General features: G+C 41.8%; 1 protein-coding gene across 1 annotated transcript; it reads right to left on the reverse strand.

Moving 5' to 3' along the window:
• Nucleotides 1-3,075: 3,075 nt before the first annotated feature.
• On the reverse strand, nt 3,076-7,702 carry LOC109883083 (sphingosine 1-phosphate receptor 1-like). The gene is made up of 2 exons (XM_020475132.2): nt 7,556-7,702; nt 3,076-5,968 (listed from the first exon to the last, which is right to left on the reverse strand). The coding sequence occupies exon 2, from the start codon at nt 5,688-5,690 to the stop codon at nt 4,485-4,487; it is 1,206 nt and encodes a 401-aa protein (XP_020330721.1). The 5' UTR covers nt 5,691-5,968; nt 7,556-7,702; the 3' UTR covers nt 3,076-4,484.
• Between the last annotated feature and the right edge of the window lie 18,188 nt (nt 7,703-25,890).

Consider the following 25,890-nt stretch of genomic DNA (forward strand, 5'->3'; position numbering starts at 1 on the left):
CATGAAGTGGAACGACATTTATTGGATATTTCCAACTTTTTTATCAAATCAAAAACTGAAAAATTGGGCGTGCAAAATTATTCAGCCCCCTTAAGTTAATACTTTGTAGCGCCACCTTTTGCTGCGATTACAGCTGTAAGTCGCTTGGGGTATGTCTCTATCAGTTTTGCACATCGAGAAACATTTTTCCCATTCCTCCTTGCAAAACAGCTCGAGCTCAGTGAGGTTGGATGGAGAGCATTTGTGAACAGCAGTTTTCAGTTCTTTCCACAGATTCTCGATTGGATTCAGGTCTGGACTTTGACTTGGCCATTCTAACACCTGGATATGTTTATTTTTGAACCATTCCATTGTAGATTTTGCTTTATGTTTTGGATCATTGTCTTGTTGGAAGACAAATCTCCGTCCCAGTCTCAGGTCTTTTGCAGACTCCATCAGGTTTTCTTCCAGAATGGTCCTGTATTTGGCTCCATCCATCTTCCCATCAATTTGAACCATCTTCCCTGTCCCTGCTGAAGAAAAGCAGGCCCAAACCATGATGCTGCCACCACCATGTTTGAAAGTGGGGATGTTGTGTTCAGGGTGATGAGCTGTGTTGCTTTTACGCCAAACATAACGTTTTGCATTGTTGCCAAAAAGTTCAATTTTGGTTTCAGAGCACCTTCTTCCACATGTTTGGTGTGTCTCCCAGGTGGATTGTGGCAAACTTTAAACAACACCTTTTTATGGATATCTTTAAGAAATGGCTTTCTTCTTGCCACTCTTCTATAAAGGCCAGATTTGTGCAATATACGACTGATTGTTGTCCTATGGACAGAGTCTCCCACCTCAGCTGTAGATCTCTGCAGTTCATCCAGAGTGATCATGGGCCTCTTGGCTGCATCTCTGATCAGTCTTCTCCTTTTATGAGCTGAAAGTTTAGAGGGACGGCCAGGTCTTGGTAGATTTGCAGTGGTCTGATACTCCTTCCATTTCAATATTATCGCTTGCACAGTGCTCCTTGGGATGTTTAAAGCTTGGGAAATCTTTTTGTATCCAAATCCGGCTTTAAACTTCTTCACAACAGTATCTCGGACCTGCCTGGTGTGTTCCTTGTTCTTCATGATGCTCTCTGCGCTTTTAACGGACCTCTGAGACTATCACAGTGCAGATGCATTTATACGGAGACTTGATTATACGCAGACGACACCATTCTGTATACTTCCGGCCCTTCTTTGGACACTGTGTTAACAACCCTCCAGGCAAGCTTCAATGCCATACAACTCTCCTTCCGTGGCCTCCAATTGCTCTTAAATACAAGTAAAACTAAATGCATGCTCTTCAACCGATCGCTACCTGCACCTACCCGCCTGTCCAACATCACTACTCTGGACGGCTCTGACTTAGAATACGTGGACAACTACAAATACTTAGGTGTCTGGTTAGATTGTAAACTCTCCTTCCAGACCCATATCAAACATCTCCAATCCAAAGTTAAATCTAGAATTGGCTTCCTATTTCGCAACAAAGCATCCTTCACTCATGCTGCCAAACATACCCTTGTAAAACTGACCATCCTACCAATCCTCGACTTTGGCGATGTCATTTACAAAATAGCCTCCAATACCCTACTCAACAAATTGGATGCAGTCTATCACAGTGCAATCCGTTTTATCACCAAAGCCCCATATACTACCCACCATTGCGACCTGTACGCTCTCGTTGGCTGGCCCTCGCTTCATACTCGTCGCCAAACCCACTGGCTCCATGTCATCTACAAGACCCTGCTAGGTAAAGTCCCCCCTTATCTCAGCTCGCTGGTCACCATAGCATCTCCCACCTGTAGCACACGCTCCAGCAGGTATATCTCTCTAGTCACCCCCAAAACCAATTCTTTCTTTGGCCGCCTCTCCTTCCAGTTCTCTGCTGCCAATGACTGGAACGAACTACAAAAATCTCTGAAACTGGAAACACTTATCTCCCTCACTAGCTTTAAGCACCAACTGTCAGAGCAGCTCACAGATTACTGCACCTGTACATAGCCCACCTATAATTTAGCCCAAACAACTACCTCTTTCCCAACTGTATTTAATTTTAATTTATTTATTTATTTTGCTCCTTTGCACCCCATTATTTTTTATTTCTACTTTGCACATTCTTCCATTGCAAAACTACCATTCCAGTATTTTACTTGCTATATTGTATTTACTTTGCCATCATGGCCTTTTTTGCCTTTACCTCCCTTCTCACCTCATTTGCTCACATTGTATATAGACTTGTTTATACTGCATTATTGACTGTATGTTTGTTTTTACTCCATGTGTAACTCTGTGTCGTTTTATCTGTCGAACTGCTTTGCTTTATCTTGGCCAGGTCGCAATTGTAAATGAGAACTTGTTCTCAACTTGCCTACCTGGTTAAATAAAGGTAAAATAAAAAAATAAAAAAAATTACACACAGGTGGATTGTATTTATCATCATTAGTCATTTAGGTCAACATTGGATCATTCAGAGATCCTCACTGAACTTCTGGAGAGAGTTTGCTGCACTGAAAGTAAAGGGGCTGAATAATTTTGCACACCCAATTTTTAAGTTTTTGATTTGTTAAAAAAGTTTGAAATATCCAATAAATGTTGTTCCACTTCATGATTGTGTCCCACTTGTTGTTGATTCTTCACAAAAAAATACAGTTTTATATCTTTGTTTGAAGCCTGAAATGTGGCAAAAGGTCGCAAAGTTCAAGGGAGCCGAATACTTTCGCAAGGCACTGAATATTTTGGAGACTGATCCATCTTCTCAAGTGAATTAAGTTGACATTTGCTTATCAGTGTTTATGCACTTTTCAGTGTTGAAGTATATGGTATGTGATGACTATATAGGTCAAAGCCTTTTATAGCTGGTGGATGATGGGAGTGTAAGCTTTCTGTGAAAGATCTGAAACATCGCACTCACCACATTGACACTAGCACTTTCATATTATCACACATGAGGCCTCTGGCTTCACAAAGATTTGGTGAGAGGAAATAGCTAGATTAAATGTTATTTGTATGGATGTTTATTCTGCAAAACAATGACCAAAAATAGTTTTTTTGTAGATGTTGTTCACATACATTTATTTATCGTTTGAATGTACATATAAAACATTGGCAGTGGCCTCATAAATTAAGTTTAGTTCAGAATAAACAAAATACAGATACTATAGTTCATTTTATTTACACAATATACCGTATAGTACAGTAAGACCGATATATCTTTTTTTTTCATTTGTACATTTATATACAATGTGAAAGATTTCAATTGCTTGCTTTCAAACATCACTGCTGTCACAATGGAATGTTATACATGGAACCCCAAGCATTTGTGGTTTGTCTTTAGTAATGTGTATTAACCACTGTTTACAGAAGATAGACATAACTCTTCATTGCATGAGAGGGATATTCTCCAGCTTGTTCAGGAAAGTTCTGAAGGCTATTGTTTTTGTGAACAGGCTGTGTTCAATATGTTTTCCATACTTTGAGTCCACAAGACCAGAGCCAGTCAATAAGCCTAATCTGTCCTTTTAATTGCTCTCAATCATGTCTGCTGCTACGTGTGTTTTAGAGACCTCCAAAGATGTGCAAACCAGAAGAGGCATCGACGTGAAATTCTCTGTGTGTCTCAGCCACCAAGCCTCTAATGTTGGTCTGCGAACCTCTACCCAGAATTCCAGATGACAAAAATGACATAGTTCTGGCAGCGGTTTTGGGTGTGGATGCTTCATGTTTTAACTACATGTCATTATGTTTGTATTATGTCTTTTCTCTAGAGGGGATATAAGGATGAGCCTTAGCATGACTCAAATGTATACTTTAAATATGTGTATGACTCAAAATAAAATGTACTGAATGTGTTTTCAATGTTTGTATAATAAAAAACATGAATAACGTTAATTTCACAGCTGCTGGTTGAGTGGTTCTCTTTAACTACCGGTAAATGGTCAATTCAAAATACTGCTACAAACATGAATCCATTCCTTCAAGGAGGGTTTTTCTATTCTGCAGTTTGGATTATGGAAGATATACTGTATCTCAGCATACGAGAAAATGAATTTCACAGTATGAGAACAGCATTAATTCGTTTAATGCTTCGCGCCGAGGAGTAAAAACCAACAAGGTATTTATTTCTCTAACACTGTGACTGAGGTTTGACTTCCTTACAATAGACCGACCAGTCTTTAAGTGGAAACCCCCAGCTTATCTGTCTAGGAAGAAAATGCCAGACCAGGGGAGGAAGGCAAAACATAGGACAATGGTGGGTTCCGCTGACATTCTCTACCATTGAGGTGAGAGGAAGAGTATTACTTCCTCCTTGCTTGTAGTTCCATTTACAACCCATACGTAACATGTAGTAGTCTCACAGCTGTAAGATGGTGCCGAAGATTGGTCCAGTCAAGGGGGTCTCCAGAACTCTGCTCTTACTGTAATTGGACAATTAATGCTGAGTCACATTGGGCCGTCATGGACAAGTCATGTCTTTGACATCCTGGGGTAGATAGCTTTAATAGTGGAAGGGGTGAAGTTGGCAGAGGAGACTGTGATCTCCAGGCCCTCCAGCCTATGGGAGGGTGCCTCAGTCTTACTGGTACTGCACTCTAGGAAGGGCACACCTATCTTCTTCACCTGGCCATCCTTGGTGAGGAGGCAGCGTCGACACAGCAGCCTCAGGATGGCCCTCCTCATGTCCTTACTGGTCAGGGTATAGATGATGGGATTGAGGAGAGAGTTGAACATGGCGATGCCCAGGAAGTAGTCCGCCTTGAAGAGCACCTGGCAGCTCCGTGCCGGGCAGCAGAAGTCCAGCAAGAGGAGGATGAAGAGAGGCAGCCAGCAGATGATGAAGACGCCCAGCACGATGGTGACAGTCTTCAGCAGGGCCATGTACTTCTGGGACTTGCGGGCCAGGCCTTTGCGCTGCGGGCCAGAGCCCAGGTGCTTTGTGTTGGACCTTACAGTGTGGAAAATGCGCACATAAAGCACCACGATAGCCAGCAGCACAGCAGTGAACACGGTGATGAAGAAGAGGATGTAGCTTTTGGCGAAGAGCGGCAGGACGGTGGAGCACTGGTCCAGACGGCCCATACAGTTCCAGCCCAGGACGGGCAGAACCCCCAGGAACACTGACAGCACCCAGCTGGCCCCGATCAGGGCAAACATCCGGCCTCGCTTGGCCCCCTGGTAGGGCTTCATCCTCACCATGGTGACGTGGCGCTCAATGGCGATGGCCAGGAGGCTGATGACGGAGGCGGCCAGCGTTATAAAGACCCCCCCCTCCCTCAGGAACCACAGCACAGGGGTCATCTTTAACGTGTTGGCCCCTGAAGTTACAATGTTCACCATGTAGGTGAAGCCTGCTAGCAGGTCTGAGAGTGTCAGGCTGCCTAACAGATAATACATGGGCAGATGGAATTTCTTATTCTTCCAGATGGCCAACAGCACCACAGCATTCTCCAGCACTATGAGCAAGCAGATCAGCAGGAAGGCTATGGCCTCTGGCTTTAGTCCATCCTTGTACTTGTTCTCCTTCAGTTTGCCTGTGTAGTTGTAGTGTTCTCTGATGACAGCATTGCTCTGGTACTCGCGGAACATCCGGAGCAGGTACCCTACCGAGGGGGTCATGGGAACCACAGTGGGGGCAGCAACAGCAGCGTAAGCAGCATGCGATGCTTCTTCCATTGGTATTCTGGGAATGTTATTTTCTTTTTAGCTGACAAGATGCTTTCCACTCTTCGTCACATAGTTCTTAGGCAGTCCATAATTCAATATGTTGGAAGTGGGGAATGTACATTCCTTAGGAAATCTATCTTTGAATGTTGTTTCTGACAGATAGATCAGTCCAGCTTTTTGTATTTAGTATAAGAATGGATGGTAATAAGAATCCTCAATGTGATAGCATTATCCAAAACTGGGCAATGCCTGGACAATCCACTGGATGGCTCAGACAAGCAAGAAACCTGGAAACAAAATAACAGTATTGAAATACAGTATAATAGCATATTTATCTGTAACAACACACACATGTAAAGAAGGGGGGGGGCTTACATTCCTCATTAATCTTGTAATTAACAGTACCTGTCTTTGTTCAAATTCTAATAGAATGTTTTTGAGTATGAAACTAGCAAAGACATTACTCCACAGGTACCTTAAAAATGAGAAATTATCAAGCTAAGGGGCCATTAAAAAGACATAATAACAGAAATACCAATATTAGCGTTTTGACCTGGAGAAACTTGGCCTATTATGTCACTAATTCATATTCATCTTTAGCATATTTATCTTTATCTTCCAGCTCATATTTTTTGGGGGGCAAAAATGTCATTTTGTCTGTGAACTTTGATGAATTATCTCGATGCACACATGAACAGAAATGTAGGCACACTCACATAGAGTATACACATATACTTCCACTGACACCCCAACACACACATGCACACCCAAACACACACACAAACACTTTTTGTATGCACTAAATCTCCTGCACTGACTCTATACACACACACACTGGACTCTACAATCACACATACTTGCACTAACACCTCAAAACACACACACACACACACACACAATACATATGCCCACACATAAAACATGCACACATGCATACTCTCTCTCTCTCTCTCTCTCTCTCTCTCTCTCTCTCTCTCTCTCTCTCTCTCTCTCTCTCTCTCTCTCTCTCTCTCTCTCTCTCTCACACACACACACACACACACACACACACTCACACATACACACGCTACCATCTATTTACTGTCTATTATCTATCCTGTTGTCCAGTCACTTTGTCACTTTACCCGTACCTATATATACACAGCTACGTCAATTACCTCTTACCCCTGCACATCGACTCCGTACAGGTACTCCCTGTATAGCCATTTTATTTTCACTCGTTATTGTTATTCGTTGAGCACTGGGTATTTATTCCTTGTCCCACTATTTCTATTTCTATTTTTTTAATCTTTAACTCTGCATTTTTGGAAAAGGACCCGTAAATAAGCATTTTAGTGTCAGTCTACACCTGTTGTTTACGAAGCATGTGCAAATACAATTGTATTAAATTGTATTTGAGGCACTATTGCCTATCTGTTTGAAACATAGCATATGATAAAACACTACTTCAAAATGATTATGGATTGGGTATGCAAATGTATGAATTAAGTTATGTTTTTTAAATAATTATTAGTTATTCAAGTTTTTTATTATTTCAGAAAAATAACAAGACAACACTGAAATCTGTTGTTTTCATCAACTTATCAGTGGGTCAGTATAGGCTACAGACTTGTATCAAAATTGTGAAGATAAATATCTGGATTTTCCACAACATTGCTGAATTTCTCAAATATAAGACACATTAACCTGTCCTTGCTTTAGCCTAGTTATTATATGCCATCAAATTATAGAATTTCGATCAACTGTCTAAAACACCATAATATCTGTTGAATAAATAAATACCAAACAAGTATCATTCAAATATCTATAAAAACGAAAAATCCCCCGTACAAATATAAGTAGGCTATTACACAAATATAACTGGAAAGACCTACCTTTTAAAAGTTTAACTTTGCCTGAGAACGTGTTCTTATTTTGCGCAGTTGTCTTTCGTTGAATACAGTACGCTCTCACTGATGATCAGACGTGACAGATTGTGATAAGAGAAAATAGACTGGTGCGAGACTCGACTTGAAGTGGGCTGGGCTGGACTCTGCCCTCCAACGCTCAGCCTTCCTCTCTACCTCTCCTTTAATTGGCTTCTGAAGTCGCAATAACTGTAGGTAAATAAATTGCCCGAGGTGGCTTGGAGATGAAATAGCATTACTCTCTGGTTTACAATTAATTCAGGAATGCAGTGGGAGGCATTTATGATCTGTTTTGGCTACAGACAGTGGCGCAAGCTGGAATGTATAAAGGTGCATTCTTTCTAGGTCAATGCCATCTGATATGTTTTTTGATCGGTGGTTGTAAAATGGATCACTATACTACTTCCCAACCTGGTCTCAGAGCATTTCATATGATTCTGTACATAAATACATCACACTACATTTAGTCTATGTTACGTTTCGTATGGTATGTATTAATCTATGTTATGTTTCGTATGGTATGTATTAATTTGTGGATGTCCATCATCCATTTCGTATTATAAGTTCCCAATTACAATGTGTATGATATGTTATACATTTGCAAAATGTACAACATGTTACAAATTTGCTAAATATATGATATGTTATTAATTCCAATTTGTTGTGGCTAACGTTAGCTAGGTGGCTAGGAGGCTAATATTAACCTTAGCTAGCTGACTAATGTTAGCTAGGGGTTAGGGTTAAGGTTAGGTTAAGGGTTAAGGTTAGGTTAAAGGTTAGGGTTAGGGGAAGGGTTAGCTAAAAGGGTTAAGGTTAGGGTTAGGGTTAGGGGAAGGGTTAGCTAACATTCTAAGTAGTTGCAAAGTAGCTAAAAAGTAGAAAGTAGTTGAAATGTTGCTAATTAACTAAAATGCACAAGTTTTCCGTGATGAGATTTGAACACGCAACCTTTAGGTTACTAGACATTCACGTTATATGCTCGACCAATCACTGATTCAGTGATTTATTTATTTAAGGCATTCAGTTGTGCAACTGACTAGTTACCCCCCTTTCCCTTTCCCTCCTCTAATTTTGCCTTAAGTTACCTTCTGTCTCATGTAACCATACCAAGCATAACATATCATACTATGTAAAGTGTTGGTCCCATGTTTCATAAGCTGAAATAAAAGATCCCAGAAATGTACCATACGCACAAAAAGCTTATTTCCCTCAAATGTTGTGCATATATTTGTTTACATCCCTGTTAGTGAGCATTTCTCATTTGCCAAGATAATGCTTCCACCTGACAGGTGTGGCCTGAAGAAGAAGCTGATTAAACAGCATGATCATTACACAGGTGCTCCTTCTCCTGGGGACAATAAAAGGCCACTCTAAAATATACAGTTTTGTCACACAATACAATGCCACAGATGTCTCAAGTTTTGAGGGAGCATGCAATTGGCATGCTGACTGCAGGAATGTCCACTTGAGCTGTTGCCAGAGAATGTTAATTTCTCTACCATAAGCCGCCTCCAGTGTCGTTTTAGAGAATTTGGCAGAACATCCAACCGGCCTCACAACCGCAGACCACGTGTAACCGTGCCAGCCTAGGACCTCCACATCCGGCTTCTTCTCCTGCGGGATCATCTGAGACCAGTCACACAGACAGCTGATGAAACTGAGGAGTATTTCTATCTGTAATAAAGCCCTTTTATGGGGAAAACTCATTCTGATTGGTTGGGCCTGGATCCCCAGTGGGTGGGCCTGGCTCCCAAGTAGGTGGGCCTATGCCCTCCCAGGCCCACCCATGACTGCGCCGCTGCCCATTTATTTCAATTCACTGATTTCCTTATATGAATTGAAAGTCAGTAAAATCATTGAAATTGTTGCATGTGCGTTTATTTTTTTGTTCAGCATAATTTGAGGGCCCAGATTTACTTTTACAATGTTAAGTCTAGTATATGAGACCAGACTGCACTTCCTACAATGATATGGTACTTACTTTTAAAAGTTTTATTGGTTTACTTCTTATATTTACTCACATTCTGAATGAAAACGTGGACCATGGTTAATCTTTTCATGATTTGGACAATGCTCTCTGTCAGTTCCCACACTTCAATGCGTATAGAGTATGTAGACCTTCCCTCATAACCGCACATGCTTCTGAGGATGGGGAGGTTGATGGAAATACAACAATATGTGCACTTTGTGCAGTTGTGATAAATTACTACATTAGTATGTGGAAATTACTTAAAGGGTGGCTGAGTGGCTGGATCCTACCTTCTCTAAACAGGAAGCCGTCTCATTGTGCCTAGAAGGGAGAGGGATTTCTTGAGAAACACCTATGAAGTCATAGTAAAACGGATTCGACACTGTCACTGTGCATTCCAGCTTAACGTGGAACACACTGTCCTTTGGGAATGCAATGCCACCTTATTCATTTCCTGTTAGAAGAGGACTCGTAATACGTTGTAAACAAATCACGTTTACCAAACACACATACATTGTTTTTGTTACTGCATGAGACATGATACTCTTTTTTAGTCGATTGGGTTCCATTCCTCTGACATGCTCCATCAGCTTCTAGAGGCTAAATCTATTTAAGCCATTTTTCTCTGTAAGGCTGTTTTATTTAACTGTTGAGGAGGCATACTTCTCACGTCAGCTGCTTCTCTGGAGTTAAACTATTTATTTTCTTGTCCCCATTAAGTCATTTTCAGTTGGCCCTGCAGTAGAGAACTGGTGGTAAACCCTGACTTGTCCTTCCTGTCTCAGTTGTCCCCTGGCCTAAGGCCCACGCAGTGGCTGCTTGCTAAGAAGGTGATCCTCTCCATGGGCCTGTCACCCGAGTGGCAGTTAGCCTCCTGCTGTGACACTATCTCACCATATCACCCTCATTAACACACAAAGAGTAGACAGAATGACACCCGACTCAGCCCAGCTGCTTCCCACAGTAGGAATCTACTCAGTCCCCCATTATTCTCCTTCAGATCTTGTGTCAGTACTCTTCATTAGTCGCCCATCACCCCTAGGGAGTATATTACATGCATGAAGTGCTTTGAATTTGGATGATATATTTCTGTGACGTTGGTCTTGTAATGAGAAAGTCAATGGGAGTAAAGATGAGTTTTTAATGTACCTGTTGTTTGTGTGCTCTGTGTGTTGTTGTCCTTTTAGGGAAGGCATGTTGCCAGTGTGGCTGTCATGTCTTGACTGATGAGCCAGAAATTCCCCCCAAAAAGAGGGTCCCTGTTGATCAGTCTGACAATTCTGCTTGTTTCATAATGATACAGGATCATTTCTCTCTTACTATTTTGTCCATTGTGGGATGTGAGAAAGCCAATCACACCTCAGTGTAGCATTGCATTCTGAGACTATGACAACTTCCTTTGGCTGCAGCATTTCAGCGCTAATCCAGTTGACGAGCAACATTCTCACCTCAGAATAATATTCTCACCTCAGTCAAAATAGCACAGTGCCTGCCGTACATACTGTATGAAGGACCCTGAAAAGGTCATGAGAAAAGCAATCACACCTTCCCACTGCTTAGAATGGTGTTTCGTTAGTGTGTTTATCCAATCAAGAGCGTGTTAAATATCTTCATCCTCTGATTCAACGCTGACCCCTTCACTTCACAGGGTCAACAGAACAGAGGATAAAAGTGAGGGGTTAAACAATATTTCATCTGGATGAAACTGGTTGAACTCAATAGGATATGTCTTCTCATCCATCCTTGGCTCACCTCAATCAGCCTGACTAACTGGTGTCTGTATGTAGCCTCGCTATTGTATATTGCCTCGCTACTGTATATAGCTTTTTACTGTTGTTTTATTTCTTTACTTGCCTATTGTTCCCCTAATACATTTTTTGCACTATTGGTTAGAGCCTGTAAGTAAGCATTTCACTGTAAGGTCTACACTTGTTGTATTCGGCGCACATGACAAATAAACTTTTATTTGATTTCCCTTACACCCCTACTTGTTCCACACTATCTTATTGGCAGGATTTATCACAAAACAAACAGCACGTAGATGCAAGCCACAAGATCCACATGAGCAGAAAGTGTTTGCACTCTTTCTTCTCTCTTCTCTCTTTCTCTCTCAGTTAAATGCAAAGTGTCATATTTCAGATGTACAGTAGGTTGAGAGAGTGACTGTTTTTTAATTTGGAAGTTTTTGAGTTGGGCGGCTTGTTGACCCGATGTTGCACTGGGTGAAGTGAGGTCATGGGATTTCCACTCCTCCTGTCTGGAGCACCGTAACTGGGTAGGGTGGCTTGGACACAGCCTCTGTCCATCACAAACCTCTCACAGAGACTGCAGTGGAGAGACTAAAGGACAGAAACTAACAGAGTTCATAAAAATGTCTCTGAACGTGCGCAACAAGTTGCTCGCCTGCCTTTCTGTGTAGAAAGTCCAGGTTTTGATGGTGATTAACTACAGCTTAGTGTTCAAACAATGACCACAGCCCAAGTTCCAAATGAGAGGAAGTAAGGGAAACATATGAAACTGCTGGACTTGTTTCCTTTCCATTACTGGTCTGCCTACCTCTGTCAGGCATGTCACCGGACTCTCCTCCCAGCCACTGGCTGTCTGGAGCACTCTGAGGCTGTCCTGTGATGCAGTCCTTTTCTAAACCACACAACAGGACTCACTACACTATTCTGTCACAATTTGAATATGGATAGATGGATGAAGATTGTATCTGCCTCCCTCTCTTGTCCATTCCCTGTGTGTGACTTCTAGTATGTGAACTAGCATGTCTTACATGGAAATGCATGCAAATATATCAAACATGGGCAGCAATTGTTGTATTAAGTGTATTGGCCATAGTCTCTACAAGGCTGTAGGTCTGTAGCTTTGTGTGTTTGAAATTCTCAAGTAGAGCAGAATGTCAAATTGCTGTGATCCAGACTTTTTGTTTTTATAAGGAAACACACTCTTGAAGTTTAGCCTTTGTGTGTAAGCCAGGCAGACTTTATAGAGAGGGGTGGTGCAATAAAACAGAAATTACACTGGAATGCATTCATTTATTTCACTGGGTAAACAAACTTGTTTTAATCTTTTCCCATGTACATTTTTCCTCTTTTTGAGTGGAACAGGAGATGGAAAACGCTTTGTTCAGTTTGATGTTGTCGTTGCAGTCAGCGGGGATTGTCTGGGACAAATAAACAACAGGAAGAGGCTCCCATTTGGGAACAGTTTGATTATACACACACTCTGCAAAATGTGAATGTGACTTTGTCTATGCATAAACACAAACATCCTCAGCTTTTATCTAAACCTCTACAAATCCTCACTCTGAAGCTGACGTGCATTGCTTTTTCAATATAAACCCCAACCACAGAGATATCACCCTAAAAGTGCAGTTTCAACACATTTTCCCTGCTGCTGTGTCTCCTCGTCTATCAACATAATATAACAAAGTATTGCAGGTCCCCTTTTCACTGACGTAGCAACCTTCTGAAACACTACATTCTAGAGGTTGGTTTGGTCCCCAGCCCCTCCCCAGGCCTGAGGACAAAAGGTTTTACTGACAATGTTACACTTACTGTCACTTTCAATTCTCAGGCTCCCTAGCTGGCATCATGTTGGATGACCTAAAATCTTTGCTCATGCTATTACATAAGTATTTTTCCAGGTTAGCTGTTGCTGAGTGTGATTTGAATGAAGAGTCTTATGAAAGGCTGTTTTGTTCCTCGAAGCCGCACTGAATCGTGGTTTGGGATGAGTTCATCCTGGACGGAGGGATGGAAGAAGGAACATTCCCATGGAGAAGGGGAGAAGGGGTGGGGGTGTAACCGTTCTGGGTGAGTCATGTGAATGAATGAGTTAGGTCTTTCACCAGATTTATTCTAACTTTTTCAATGACCAATACGCACCAAACAGCCCACCATGTCTTAGTCAGGAGTCAGATTCTGGGAAGAGCCACCCTCGCTTCCACACAGAGGGGGCAGCCATGTTGGAGGAGGGCGGAATCCGAAATGAAATGGTAAACAGTAAGACTCTTTTCATCAAGACGATGGGAAAATCCAGCATCCGACCCTGGGACCCTGGGACCCTTTCCAGTTTTGATGTTCCCCTGGTACACGATAAAAGAGTGAATGTGTATTCATTGAATGAATGAATACACATGAATAAAGTTGTCTTCATTTTTCCTCTGGTGAACTCCAGCACTAATGAGATCTAGCCCCGGGGTTCATACTCTCTTTCTGTAGAGAGGATACCCTCTGACCACATCACCTGTGTGTTAGCTACTGAGGTACAGGATATGGGTCATTGTAACAGTGTCTCAATGACACCTTTTATGGGTTTGGGGGAAGTAATATAATATCTCTGATTTGTATTTAGGATAGAATCTGGAAGTGTACAGACCTAATATGTAATGTAAATCCATTCTAAGAATCACACGTCAACATTAAAAATAGCTTTTTTCAGGCCCATTGTCTGTATTCAATTGCTGTACCTAACTACGACCACCCACAGGCCAGTCATCGTCACAAACATCACGATACCCTAATCCATTGTATAACCTTTCTACCTCCATAAAAAATAAGACCATAAAGTTGAACCTACAGTGTCAGAAGTGAGCAGGACTGGAGTGTCTGGCTTCCCGAGAGGAAGGTTAATCGTTAAAACATGTGTAAAGGCTGATAAGGCAGAGCGATACTACTGCCATGCCCTGGAGTCTTTTTCCTTCCCTTGTTCCGCTCTTTCTTTTGATTTGGATGTGGTTTGCTTCAAGCGTTTTGACTGTTGATACGGCCCTGTTCAAGTCAAGTCGGGTGCAGTGTAGCATGACTAACAATGTTTTGAGACAATTTAAGTGTTCCTTCTTTTATTCCCCCTATGCCTTTTGGTGTGTTTATTAGGGTTAAATTAGCACAGTGGAGGGAAACCTGCCCACTGATTCCCTCAAGTGAGGGTCTATGGTGGTGCTGGAGATTCCTCAGGTTGTATGCCTGCACAGTTCTCTCAATCAAGGGTATGGATGTTTACATATAAGATGCACTTGGCTCAACCCGTACTCACCTGTGGTGAGGACATTTGGACAGTAACTTCTAAAGTAGGATGGGATCTGCAAATAAACAAACCAAATATCTCTAATAAGTCATGATTATCAAACCATCATTGCACTAAATCAAATCAAAGAATAAACAAGAAGTTAGTCTCTTGGACTATGTTTCTAATGATGGGATTTCCTTACCTCAATCCATGCAAACCAGAAAATAGGCTAGATTTAAACCCGTGAGTGAGAAACTAAACAAATCTGTGAGTTTGCTTCCAGCACCCAGCTATCACTAGACCTCTCGCTTTCTGTCTTCTTCCACCCCCCTCGCCTATATGTTAAATATATGTTCCGTATATTGTTTCATAGCATTCCCTAAAAGCGGACGTAAACCCTTAATTATGCGTGTGCTCTGTCAGTGTGGTACTGGCCGCTCTGGGGGAAACCAGGCAGCTGTTAGAGTTACCCAGACCATCACAGAGGTTCTGCCGTGCATGTTCCACTGATGCTCAGCTTAACCCAAACCCAAACTATTGTTGTCTCTGCTTCTCTGATTTCCTGCACTACATCTCACATAAAAGAGAGAGTAATGTTTGACCTTTCATTGTAGTGAAGGGCTTAAATTGGACTTACAACCCAAAGGCCTTATATTTTATTTTAAAAACTTGTGAATCTAACTTTGACTCTTGTTAGAATAGAATTAAAACCTGACATATTTTAGTAAGATAAGATAATTTGTCAGTGCATGCTGCCTGTGGTGCTGATAACCCCCATCACTACAGGAAATGAATTGTCCTGCCTTTTGTGACTGTGTTGTCATTGGCTGACAATAACCCTCTAGAACCCATTACTGTAGATCTAACCAGCACAATCTGGAGAACACAGTCTGAAGATTCAGACATGGGCCTGAGTTTGATGGGTCTCTAGCCACATCTGTATCCCTGCCTCCCTCTCTCTACCCATCACCAGCGATTAACCGCCCGGTCTTGGGCTACACAAACCAGGACCGGTAACTTCTTATCTGGGTCACGGCGGTAGTGGTCCGTGACAGTCTCCGAACATGTATCATGTCAAGTCGGTGCGTGTTGGAAACAGGCATCAAAGATGGGAAACAGCTGTGGGGCCAAGTTGCCGGTGGTGATAGTGTGTATGGTAAATGTGTAGGGCATGATGGTGACAGTGCTCAACACATGGCAGCAAGGGGACACCAACACCCCACTGTGTCTGCACTCTGTCTGTGTTACCGTATGGCTGTGGAGCTATGTGAGGTATTCCGCTGTAAAACCTATCCAGGAGACAAGGAGTAGATGATTTCCAAACTCCTGTCTCCTGCACTTTGTAACTGTAGCCCTGGAACAGCCCCCTCTTCAACCCAAGAGAGGGTTTCAAATCCCCAAATCCTACCTCATCCACACACAGGGACAAGGAATTACAGCACAGGCTCATATTGGCTTACGCTCTTTGTTGATGTTTTTTGGAAATTAGTAGCATGCCTTTCCATTCAGGCTCATCCCTTTGTTTATTTTGATGAGCTGTCTAAATTGAGTTGAGAGATGTATCATTTTGTGGGACGGCTGATTATTTGGACACATGGTTTCTGTTATCATAAACATGATTACCCGTATGGATTCCATGTTCTTTATGTGTGATCCCTTTGGAAGGTTTACAATATCCTGATCTTCTGTTAATTTAAACCAATTACCACAAGTCATTTACCCCACTGTCCTTATTTCCCCTGTACATCACATGTTTATAACCCTGAAAATGGTCCGGCATGGTGTTCATGTTAAATTATGTTAAAAACATTAAATGGGGTGACTGTTTTAAAATGTAGGTTTTATTGGAAGACTTAATGGGGGACTGTTAACTAGAGGGAAAGCAGAGCCCTGTTTGGATGCCAGTGGTTTTCATAAGCTGTCCATGGTTCCAAACCTCCAAACCAGCGCTAGCTGGAGGAATGTCAGTTTCCTCACGTGTGTTTTTATCATGGAGGATTCTGACCCAAAGAGAGCAACAGCAGGACCTGGTGAGCACATGTTACTCTGGACTGCATGTACAATAGGCCACATGGTACAGAATGTACACGATTGACTGGAGGCCCTCTGAACATTATGGTCGTAGTGCTGGGGGATACTGGCCTACTAGAGCCCTCCTGCCACCTTCACCCTCCTGCCCGAGACAAACATAATTGATGGCCACTGAGTCACAAACAGATGTCATTCCCTGGTGCAGTGAGCACGGACATTGACACAGTGACATATAAGGGCTTAAACCGTGCAATGGGGGGCACACCTGTGAAATGAAAGGGCTAATCTGGAGTAATGAGTAGCAGGCCAGTTACAGAGGACAAAGCCTTGTTGTTTTAGAGGCCTAGCCGCTCTTTGTGCCAGTAAAAAAGGGAGAGCATTTCGAGGAGAGGTGAAATATTTACACTAGGCAGCAGCAGCTAGGGCTTTATGAGGTGCACTAGCTGGACCATGTGCAGGGCTGCAGATGACCGGAGGTATTGTAGAACAGCTCTAGTTTCCCATAAACCTCTGCTCTGATCCACCATGTGTCCTGTGGCTGTCTTTGGCCGGTATAAGACTCTGGGGTTAATGGAATGCTTGAGGTGCCCTTGAAGTACAATAGAAAAAACCTTCACATACTGTACAACACGTACAAGGTACAGGGCAGCAGCTACTGTAGTCAGCATAGAGCTGAGTGCAGTACAGGGGTTAAGCATTGCGTTAACCTGAGAAAAGGATGTAATTTCAGCACTTTCAAATGAAGACAACAAAAAAATTGCCTGAGTCTGAGACATTTATCAGTGTGCAATAAAACCTATTCAGCACACATTGACCTTAAAGGGTGACTGCACTTCCTGATTTTACCTCGTTTTAGATTTGGTTCACTAAGAAATGCAAGTGGTCATGACTGAATTCAAATGGGAGTTGGCTTTTGGGGTGTGGTTTGATGTGGGAAGAGTAAGCCAAATGATTTTGTCAATTAGCTTCAGCCGGTGTCACGGCCATTGAAAGAACTGGACCAAGGTGCAGCGTGGTCAGCGTACATATTCCCATTTATTTATATGACGCCGACAAAAACAATAAACAATCCAAAAACCAACCGTGAAGCTTAAGGCTATAGTGCCAACAAACAAAGACAACTTCCCACAAAGACAGGTGGGAAAAAGGGCTACCTAAGTATGGTTCCCAATCAAAAACAACGATAGACAGCTGTCCCTGATTGAGAACCATACCCGGCCAAAACATAGAAACAAAGAAAACACAACACAGAATGCCCACCCCAAATCACACCCTGACCAAACCAAATAGAGACATTAAAAGGCTCTCTACGGTCAGGGCGTGACAGCCGGCTGGTGTGCGACTGTTGCAAAATTGGATTGACTTTGGATAGCCTATCTCTGGGGCTTATTTGAGACCATCAAGAATGTATTATTAATGTATATGAGACAATATTTTCATGTTGCACACCTTTAGTTTTGTCATTAAATGCTTTCAATATTTGTATATGAATTTCTACAATTTACAGTTGGGTTGAGGTCTTTAAGTCCTAGAAATTTGGAGCCACTGGAATTTGAACATATTGTCTCATGTACGTTGTGTAATTTACCGATGGTCCCGAACTAGTCCCAGAGGTACAGTTGAATTGTGTGCAACTGCACTCCGAATTGATGATTACTTGTGTGCTGCCAGCTGTGGGCAGGATTGAAACAAACCCAACCTTAATTTTCGTTCTGATGCAGTCACGAACACAAGTCTCACAAAACTCTGTTTTGGAAGAGACTGACTATAACCAAAATTATCTTATGACACACTTTAACAGTAGTATAAATGTTTCTGACTCATATTGATGCCACATAGGCTGTTTTCTAAATGAGAAGGTATTTTTAGGGGCAGTTGCCCTTTAAAGATTAAATCAGCAGCCACCGTTCGCCCCTTGTACCTTTGCTATTGTTTTTGTTTTGTTGATGAAAACGGAGCAGAGAAGCATCCGTCAGTGTGGAAAAAATCATTGCAGTACATATTCTGCTGTTCTATTGCGTGTGCAGTGATGTCCGACAGGAGAGAATTGTGTTTGTTGTCGTAATATCCCCAAGGGACGTAGTAGTTTCACCTATTAAGGATTCGAGATTTAGGTTTGCCATTGATATTAGCTTTTTTTTTTGCTTAACCACAACTCTTTACACTGGCACAACACTCAGGCTCAGACTTGTTCAGTAACCTGAGGGCAACCATTAGGAAAGGAAATACACACACGTGCACACACACACCTCCTGCCGCCTCTTATCTAGTAATCCATTTTGCAGAATGTGATAACCACATCATCATTATGTCAGAGCTAGTGGTTGTTGGGATGGAGTAGTTGTTTAATTTAACACCCAACTCTAGGTGCAGAAATAGCCTTGTGTTCTCACTCAAGGCTTAGCAGCATGCTTGAGAAGTGCAACTGCAACACTTTGTAGCCAGTTAGCATTTAGAATAAATTCTTTTTTTGGATTGCTCTAAATAATCTAGTTGACTTGTTAACAAGGCAGATCTACTCTATAGAGATTATGACACTGTTTGGGAGATTAATATATACAGTATACAGGGTTTAGGATTATGTTGATTTAGGACTATGTAGTTAATCTCCTATGCATCGATCCATGTGATTGGTTCATTAACATTTTGATGTTAAAACCTGGACACGAGAAACGTAGAAAGTGTCAGTGTCAGTATGGTTCGATATTGGCTCCTCCCCTACGGCACCTCAATTAATGCCTTCATACTGTATGCATTGTATTTAAGCCAGTGCTCACCATTTGCCCATGATGACAGGCCAGACCATTCACCTGAACCCTTTAATAACCCTGTTTGTTAACTAATCATTGAAGGGGTTATTTTAGATGAACTCAGAGGAGCCCTGCAGTTATGAAAAGGGACTAGGTAGACAAAACCCCTCTATGAAGCCCCTACTGCTATTAAAAAGTACATCCACAATAAGCAGATAATGTGACATTGGGGTCAGATATGTACGGTATCTCTCCTGACCTGCTAATGTTAGCTGGAGGGTTGACATACGATTGTTATCAAGTCTCGATTTCCTGTTATTTCTCCAATTTGTTGCATCACCTTTTCATCATCTGTGCCTGATTGTGTTTGGCCCATCTTGTTGGGGCTTCTTCAGATGCAGGGCCATTTCCTGCAGACAGCAGCAGTTTTACGTCCTGCCCTTTGACTGTTATACGGACACAATAACAGCTGTTATTAATCATGTGAAATTACATTTTAGGAACATTTTTAGCCTGATATATCAAATCAATATGATATTACTTAGACAGGTGCTTTAAGGTGGGGTCAAATGCAGACCACCACTCTCATTACAGACAGACACAGGTTGTGGTTATTTCAGGTTCATAAAGGCCTGTCTCTTCGAGGTAATTTGGGGTATGACCATGAGGTAATAGAAGGTGCTAAAGCTTGCCCATGTAGGCTGGACTGACTTATACAAGGCTCATATTACATTTACTATGATGATTATTTGCATCCAATCCAATTTCAAAAGTTTTCAATATTATTTTAAAGATTACTTATGACTTTTAATTAAATCTTAGTTATTTTATGACTTTATCACAACAATAAATCTTACAATTCCAATGGGTCAGAAGTTTACATACACTAAGTTGACTGTGCCTTTAAACAGCTTGGAAAATTCAAAAAAATGATGTCATGGCTTTAGAAGCTGCTGATAGGCTAATTGACATTTTTTGAGTCAATTGGAGGTGTACCTGTGGATGTATTTCAAGGTCTACCTTCAAACTCAGTACCTCTTTGCTTGACATCATGGGAAAATCAAAAGAAATCAGCAAAAAAATTGTAGACCTCCACAAGTCTGGTTCATCCTTGGGAACAATTTCCAAATGCCTGAAGGTACCACGTTCATCTGTACAAACAATAGAACGCAAGTATTAACACTATGGGACCACGCAGCCGTCATACCGCTCAGGAAGGAGACACGTTCTGTATCCTAGAGAACGTACTTTGGTGCGAAAAGTGTAAATCAATCACAGAACAACGGCAAAGGACCTTGTGAAGATGCTGGGGGAAACAGGTACAAAAGTATCTAAATCCACTGTCATGACGTTGGCCTGGGGATAGGTTTATGACAGTCATAAATACTGCTCCCCCCTTTTCCTCTCTCTACCCTACTGAGGTTACATTTGAAAACCCCTTTGGTTAACATAGAGATTCTGGGAACATCAGTAGGTGGGGGGAAATTAACTATATTCTGTAAATCCGACCAATTGAACATATGCGGTGGTACTTAATGAATATGATGTCAGTTCGGTTGTCATCTGAGACATTCTCATCAATGATACGGTGACATAAATTCTACAGTGGAAAGTCTACACATCAGAGTTATCGGATTCACATGGAATTCTTGTTCAATTTAAATGTTTGAATATGAAATTATTCGTGATGGGATGAAATGTGATTTTAGCTTCTAAAATGTGAGATTTGAGTTTTTATAAGGTTAAGGTTATGCTCAATCAGTGGCCCGCCCCTGTGAAGGGACATGGGCTATAACACTTTTCAAACACGCCCTCCTCTCCCTTCCTATATAAAGCCTTGACGACAATGTAACCTCCTGGTCCGAGGATGTGAGGACGACGGTCCGATTGTCAGAATGGTTCAGATAATAACTACAGAACGAAGCCAACATCAGCGTGAGCTTTGGTTGCGAATGGTATGAACTTTGAACTCTCAGACAGAGTATTCCGTCTACCACACAACGACGATACTACAACGTATCCAATTGACCACCAGAGACATTCTTCAAAGGACAAAGGACTCGGTTTGGCAACACGGCCTTCCATCTACCACCAACCTACCGAAGCGCAGCTCAGAGTAAATATTTATTGCATTTTCCTTTTCCAAGTGGGCGGTAATTTAGAATACATAAGATACTGTATATACGATAGCACAGCTTCTTTCTTTGTTACTCAGTCTTCCCGCTCTTTCACTCAAACCCACCCCTTTTATTTTGTGTAACAAGCTGTCATATTTGTTCCGCCTGGTAGGGACGTTTCCCTTTATGACGTAATTTGTAATCAATTTATGATTAATTATGTGTATGTGTAATTCTGTGTGATTAGTAGGTATTTAGTAAATAAATAATTAAACCCAATTTTGTATTGCTGATTCAACTTGTTAGCCAGAGTTCGTGAAGATAACCAAGAATTTACAACTTTCAGATGAGACTGAATTAAGGTGACGATTAATATTTACTGCTATTGATGTAAAATATTACTAGGTCTTTAAGAGTTTATTCGGAAGATAACAGCTCTATAAATATTATTTTGTGGTGCCCGACTGTCTAGTTAATTACATTTACATGATTAGCTCAATCAGGTAATATTAATTACGGAGAAATTATTTTATAGAATACCATGTCATATCATTTAATCCGGCATAGCCAAAGACACGACACCACCGAGTCCTATATCGATATAACCTGAAAGGCCGCTCAGCAAGGAAGAAGCCACTGCTCCAAAACCGCCATAAAAAAGCCAGACTACGGTTTGCAACTGCACATGGGGACAAAGTTCATACTTTTTGGAGAAATGTCCTCTGGTCTGATGAAACAAAAATAGAACTGTTTGGCCAGAATGACCATCATTATGTTTGGAGGAAAAAGGGAGGCTTGCAAGCCGAAGAACTCCATCCCAACCGTGAAGCACGGAGGTGGCAGCATCATGTTGTGGGGGTTCTTTGCTGCAGGAGAGACTGGTGCACTTCACAAAATAGATGGCATCATGAGGATGGAAAATTATGTGGATATATTGAAGCAACATCTCAAGTCATCAGTCAGGAAGTTAAAGCTTGGTCGCAAATGGGTCTTCCAAATGGACAATGACCCCAAGCATACTTCCAATGTTGTGGCAAAATGGCTGAAGGACAACAAAGTCAAGGTATTGGAGTGGTCATCACAAAGCCCTGACCTAAATCATATAGAAAATATGTGGGTAGAACTGAAAAGACGTGTGTGAACAAGGAGGCCTACAAACCTGACTCAGTTACACCAGCTCTGTCAGGATGAATGGGCCAAAATTCACCCAACTTATTGTGGGAAGCTTGTGGAAGGCTTTCCGAAACGTTTGATCCAAGTTAAACAATTTAAAGGCAATGTTACCAAATACTAATTGAGTGTATGTAAACTTCTGACCCACTGGGAATGTGATGAAGGAAATTAAAGCTGAAATAAATAATAATAATTTCACATTCTTAAAATAAAGTGGTGATCCTAACTAACCTAAGACAGGGAATGTTTACTAAGATTAAATGTCAGGAATTGTGAAAAACTGAGTTGAAATGTATTTGGCTAAGGTGTATGTAATCTTCCGACTTCAACTGTATATGCGTTTTGTGAGAGAATTCCAATGTGGAGTCTCATAGCTGTGGAGGAGATGATGATAGCATCACTCAGGCCTTTATAGTCTGAGGTGGGTGTGTGTTTTTACCCATGAGTTCATGAGCTGTTTGCACTGTTTTCAGAGACCTCCTAATTACAATATGTTGCACCACAACTAGACAGCTGGGCTGGAGTTAGGCTGACACATTTGCTTGCAGCTGTTTTCGCCCCTCAGTAAAGAAATATCACACTAAGAACTCAGATAGGCCTATGCTTCTCGTAAAAGTGTAATCTATGATAGTTACTTCTTCTAAGCTTTCTTTTTGTCAAATAGGTTCATATGAATGTGTGAATGTGTGCAATTTCCCAAAAATGTACCACATCCATTTCTGAGGAACTTGTTTCATGTATAAAGCAAACCTTGAGTTTTGCAACTTCCTAGATTTTATTCATGCATATATATATTTGTTTTACCTTTATTTAACCAGGCAAGATCAGTTAAGAACAAATTCTTATTTTCAATGGCGGCCTAGGAACAGTGGGTTAACTGCCTGTTCAGGGGCAGAACGACAGATTTGTACCTTGTCCGCTCAGGGGTTTGAACTTGCAACCTTCCGATTACTAGTCCAACCCTCTAACCACTAGGCTACCCTGCCACCCCATATAAAGGACATCACGTTGTTTGCTTAGCGAGTACCACTTCCTCCCGATTCAGCCTATACCAGGGGCAAACTCGGGACCTCTACCTTGCTAGCACAAGTGACCGCCCTCCTGAAGCTTCTTACCAGTCGGCGCCACGCGAAAAGCTAGCTGTTCACTGGCACAAGTGGGAAGACTTCAGGCTGAGGAGTAAGTTTCACACATCATCATGTGCTACATGTAGTCAGAATGGGTGGTGATGGCAGTGGAAGTGGAAGCACTGTAGCCCATATAGCCTGGTTAATCACATTCAGGTTCTCACTTTCTAAGAGTGGCCAGCAATTTAGATTGAAGCTGTTTCACCCTGTAACTAACCACTCTGCAGCCCATAACCATGAAACTCACAGTCTTCACCCAAGAGTCAGCTCAACCCACTTCTCCTTTTCCTGCGGCTCTGTCTTGCCTATTTTAACATCTTTGTGGGTATGGTAGTCGAAGAGCACAACTTGCCGTTACAAATGATCCCTAGCAAACTGGAAGATGATAGTTTTCAGAGCTCTGTATTGGAGAATGTCTAAGAGGGTTAATGAGATATGGAGGAAAGAAAAGAGAGGAATGGTAATTCTACGTCAATGCGTTCTTTACAGGAAGTCATCGTTTGCCAATCCTGACTAATCCATTCCATTCTCATAGTTCTATATCCTTTCTTCAGTCTTCAGATCGGTGTGGGTGTTGGGAGTGGTCTAACTGTCAGAGTCTCTTGAGTCTGACACAGAGTAGATATGGGTCCAGTTTTTAGCTTACCCATTCCTCCTAAAACCACTACTCAATGGTGGACTCTGCTGAAATGTCTGTTTAGTAGTCTCCCTCTCTCCCTCCATCACAGATTCAACATCAGATACCACAGCGCAAAGCAACAGTGCCTCTGATCTAGGTCATGTTTGGCACTGTTGTACATATGTTCCACTGGTCAGTGTCATTTACATTCTGCAATGTAACCATTTAAAGATCTCCTGTGTACCTAAGAAGAACACAAACGTGCCTAATCAAAGTTTAAAACATCAAAGGCCACTGAACAATCAGAATCCTTCTGTCAACTGACTGTTTGCTCTGTTACTTGGAAACAACTGTTCTTGAATAGCTATTAACACTGCACTGTTTCAACAAATGATATCATTGACTTAGCTTGTATGTTTAAATACTGAGATACGGTTATCTAAATTGCTACCTGACTCTTTGCGGAACAGAGCAGGAATCCTGAGCCCGTTGTTTGGTACGACAGATAGAGGCCTTGATGTGATGCCGACAGAAGGATGTGTGTTTGCTCATCACTAACTCTGCCCTGGGAAAACATGTGCCCTCCCTGACCACTGATGAGCTGTTTATTTTCTCTGAATGACCTGGAAATAAGGCTTTTTCAAATAAATACAGATTTTTACAGTGATATAACTAATGAAAGTATGGTTGTGCAAGCTATTCCCTGAATTTCTAGAGCATGATATCTACAGTGACCCATGGAGGTTGAATATAGATGTCGCAAATCCAGACTAAATGTAAATTGTTTGTAAATATAGCAGGCAAATACATTGGAGGGCCAAAGAGAGTCGTTAAAAGCTTCTTAACAAAGTTAATTTTCAGTTTACAGTAGAAGAAAACATGCCATTGTGAGTTCGACTGACCGTTCATCATGTTTACAACACAGTACCAGCTCTGGGACCCGAGCTGAGAGACACACTTTTTAGTAAAAAAGAGTCACACAGTCAGTCAAGGACACTGACACATTAGTAATATTCTCAAAAATGTAGCAGCAGCTAAAAATGAAAGGGTGAGCCAGGGCTGTGCCATAAAAATAAAAATAAAGTGTACTTGTTGCCTTGCACCCGTCACCCCTGCTCCCCCCCGGAGTCACTTATCGTATCTTGTCATCAAACAGTCATATCCTCACATTGTCTCAGAGGAAAGCTGACCTCTCAGCTGTAGATACAGTATAAACTCAGTCCAACTCCTCACTGTTCTGTTCTCCCTCCATCTTAGGAGAAGGGGGAAGGGTGCCTAGACAGAAACAAGGAAACTTTTAAGAAGGCACATTGGCTGTATCTGCCCAAGTCACGAGTCCTTGGAGATTCTCTTTGTGTCTATTTAGAGTAGAGGTGCTCTTGTCACCCTCCTCACTCCACCTTCATCCCTCACACACAGCTCTCTCCCTGGTTGTGCGGATGCAGCTGTGGCTGTGTGTGACGTAGGGGTCAAGCGGAAGGGTTGTTGGGTCGAGTGGAGGCA

This window comes from Oncorhynchus kisutch, linkage group LG6 (genome assembly GCF_002021735.2).
Source record: "Oncorhynchus kisutch isolate 150728-3 linkage group LG6, Okis_V2, whole genome shotgun sequence".
NCBI lineage: Eukaryota > Metazoa > Chordata > Actinopteri > Salmoniformes > Salmonidae > Oncorhynchus > Oncorhynchus kisutch.

Excerpts from the sequence above, each read along its gene's own strand:
- LOC109883083 (XM_020475132.2), bottom strand. The coding sequence starts at position 5,690 with ATGGAAGAAGCATCGCATGCTGCTTACGCTGCTGTTGCTGCCCCCACT.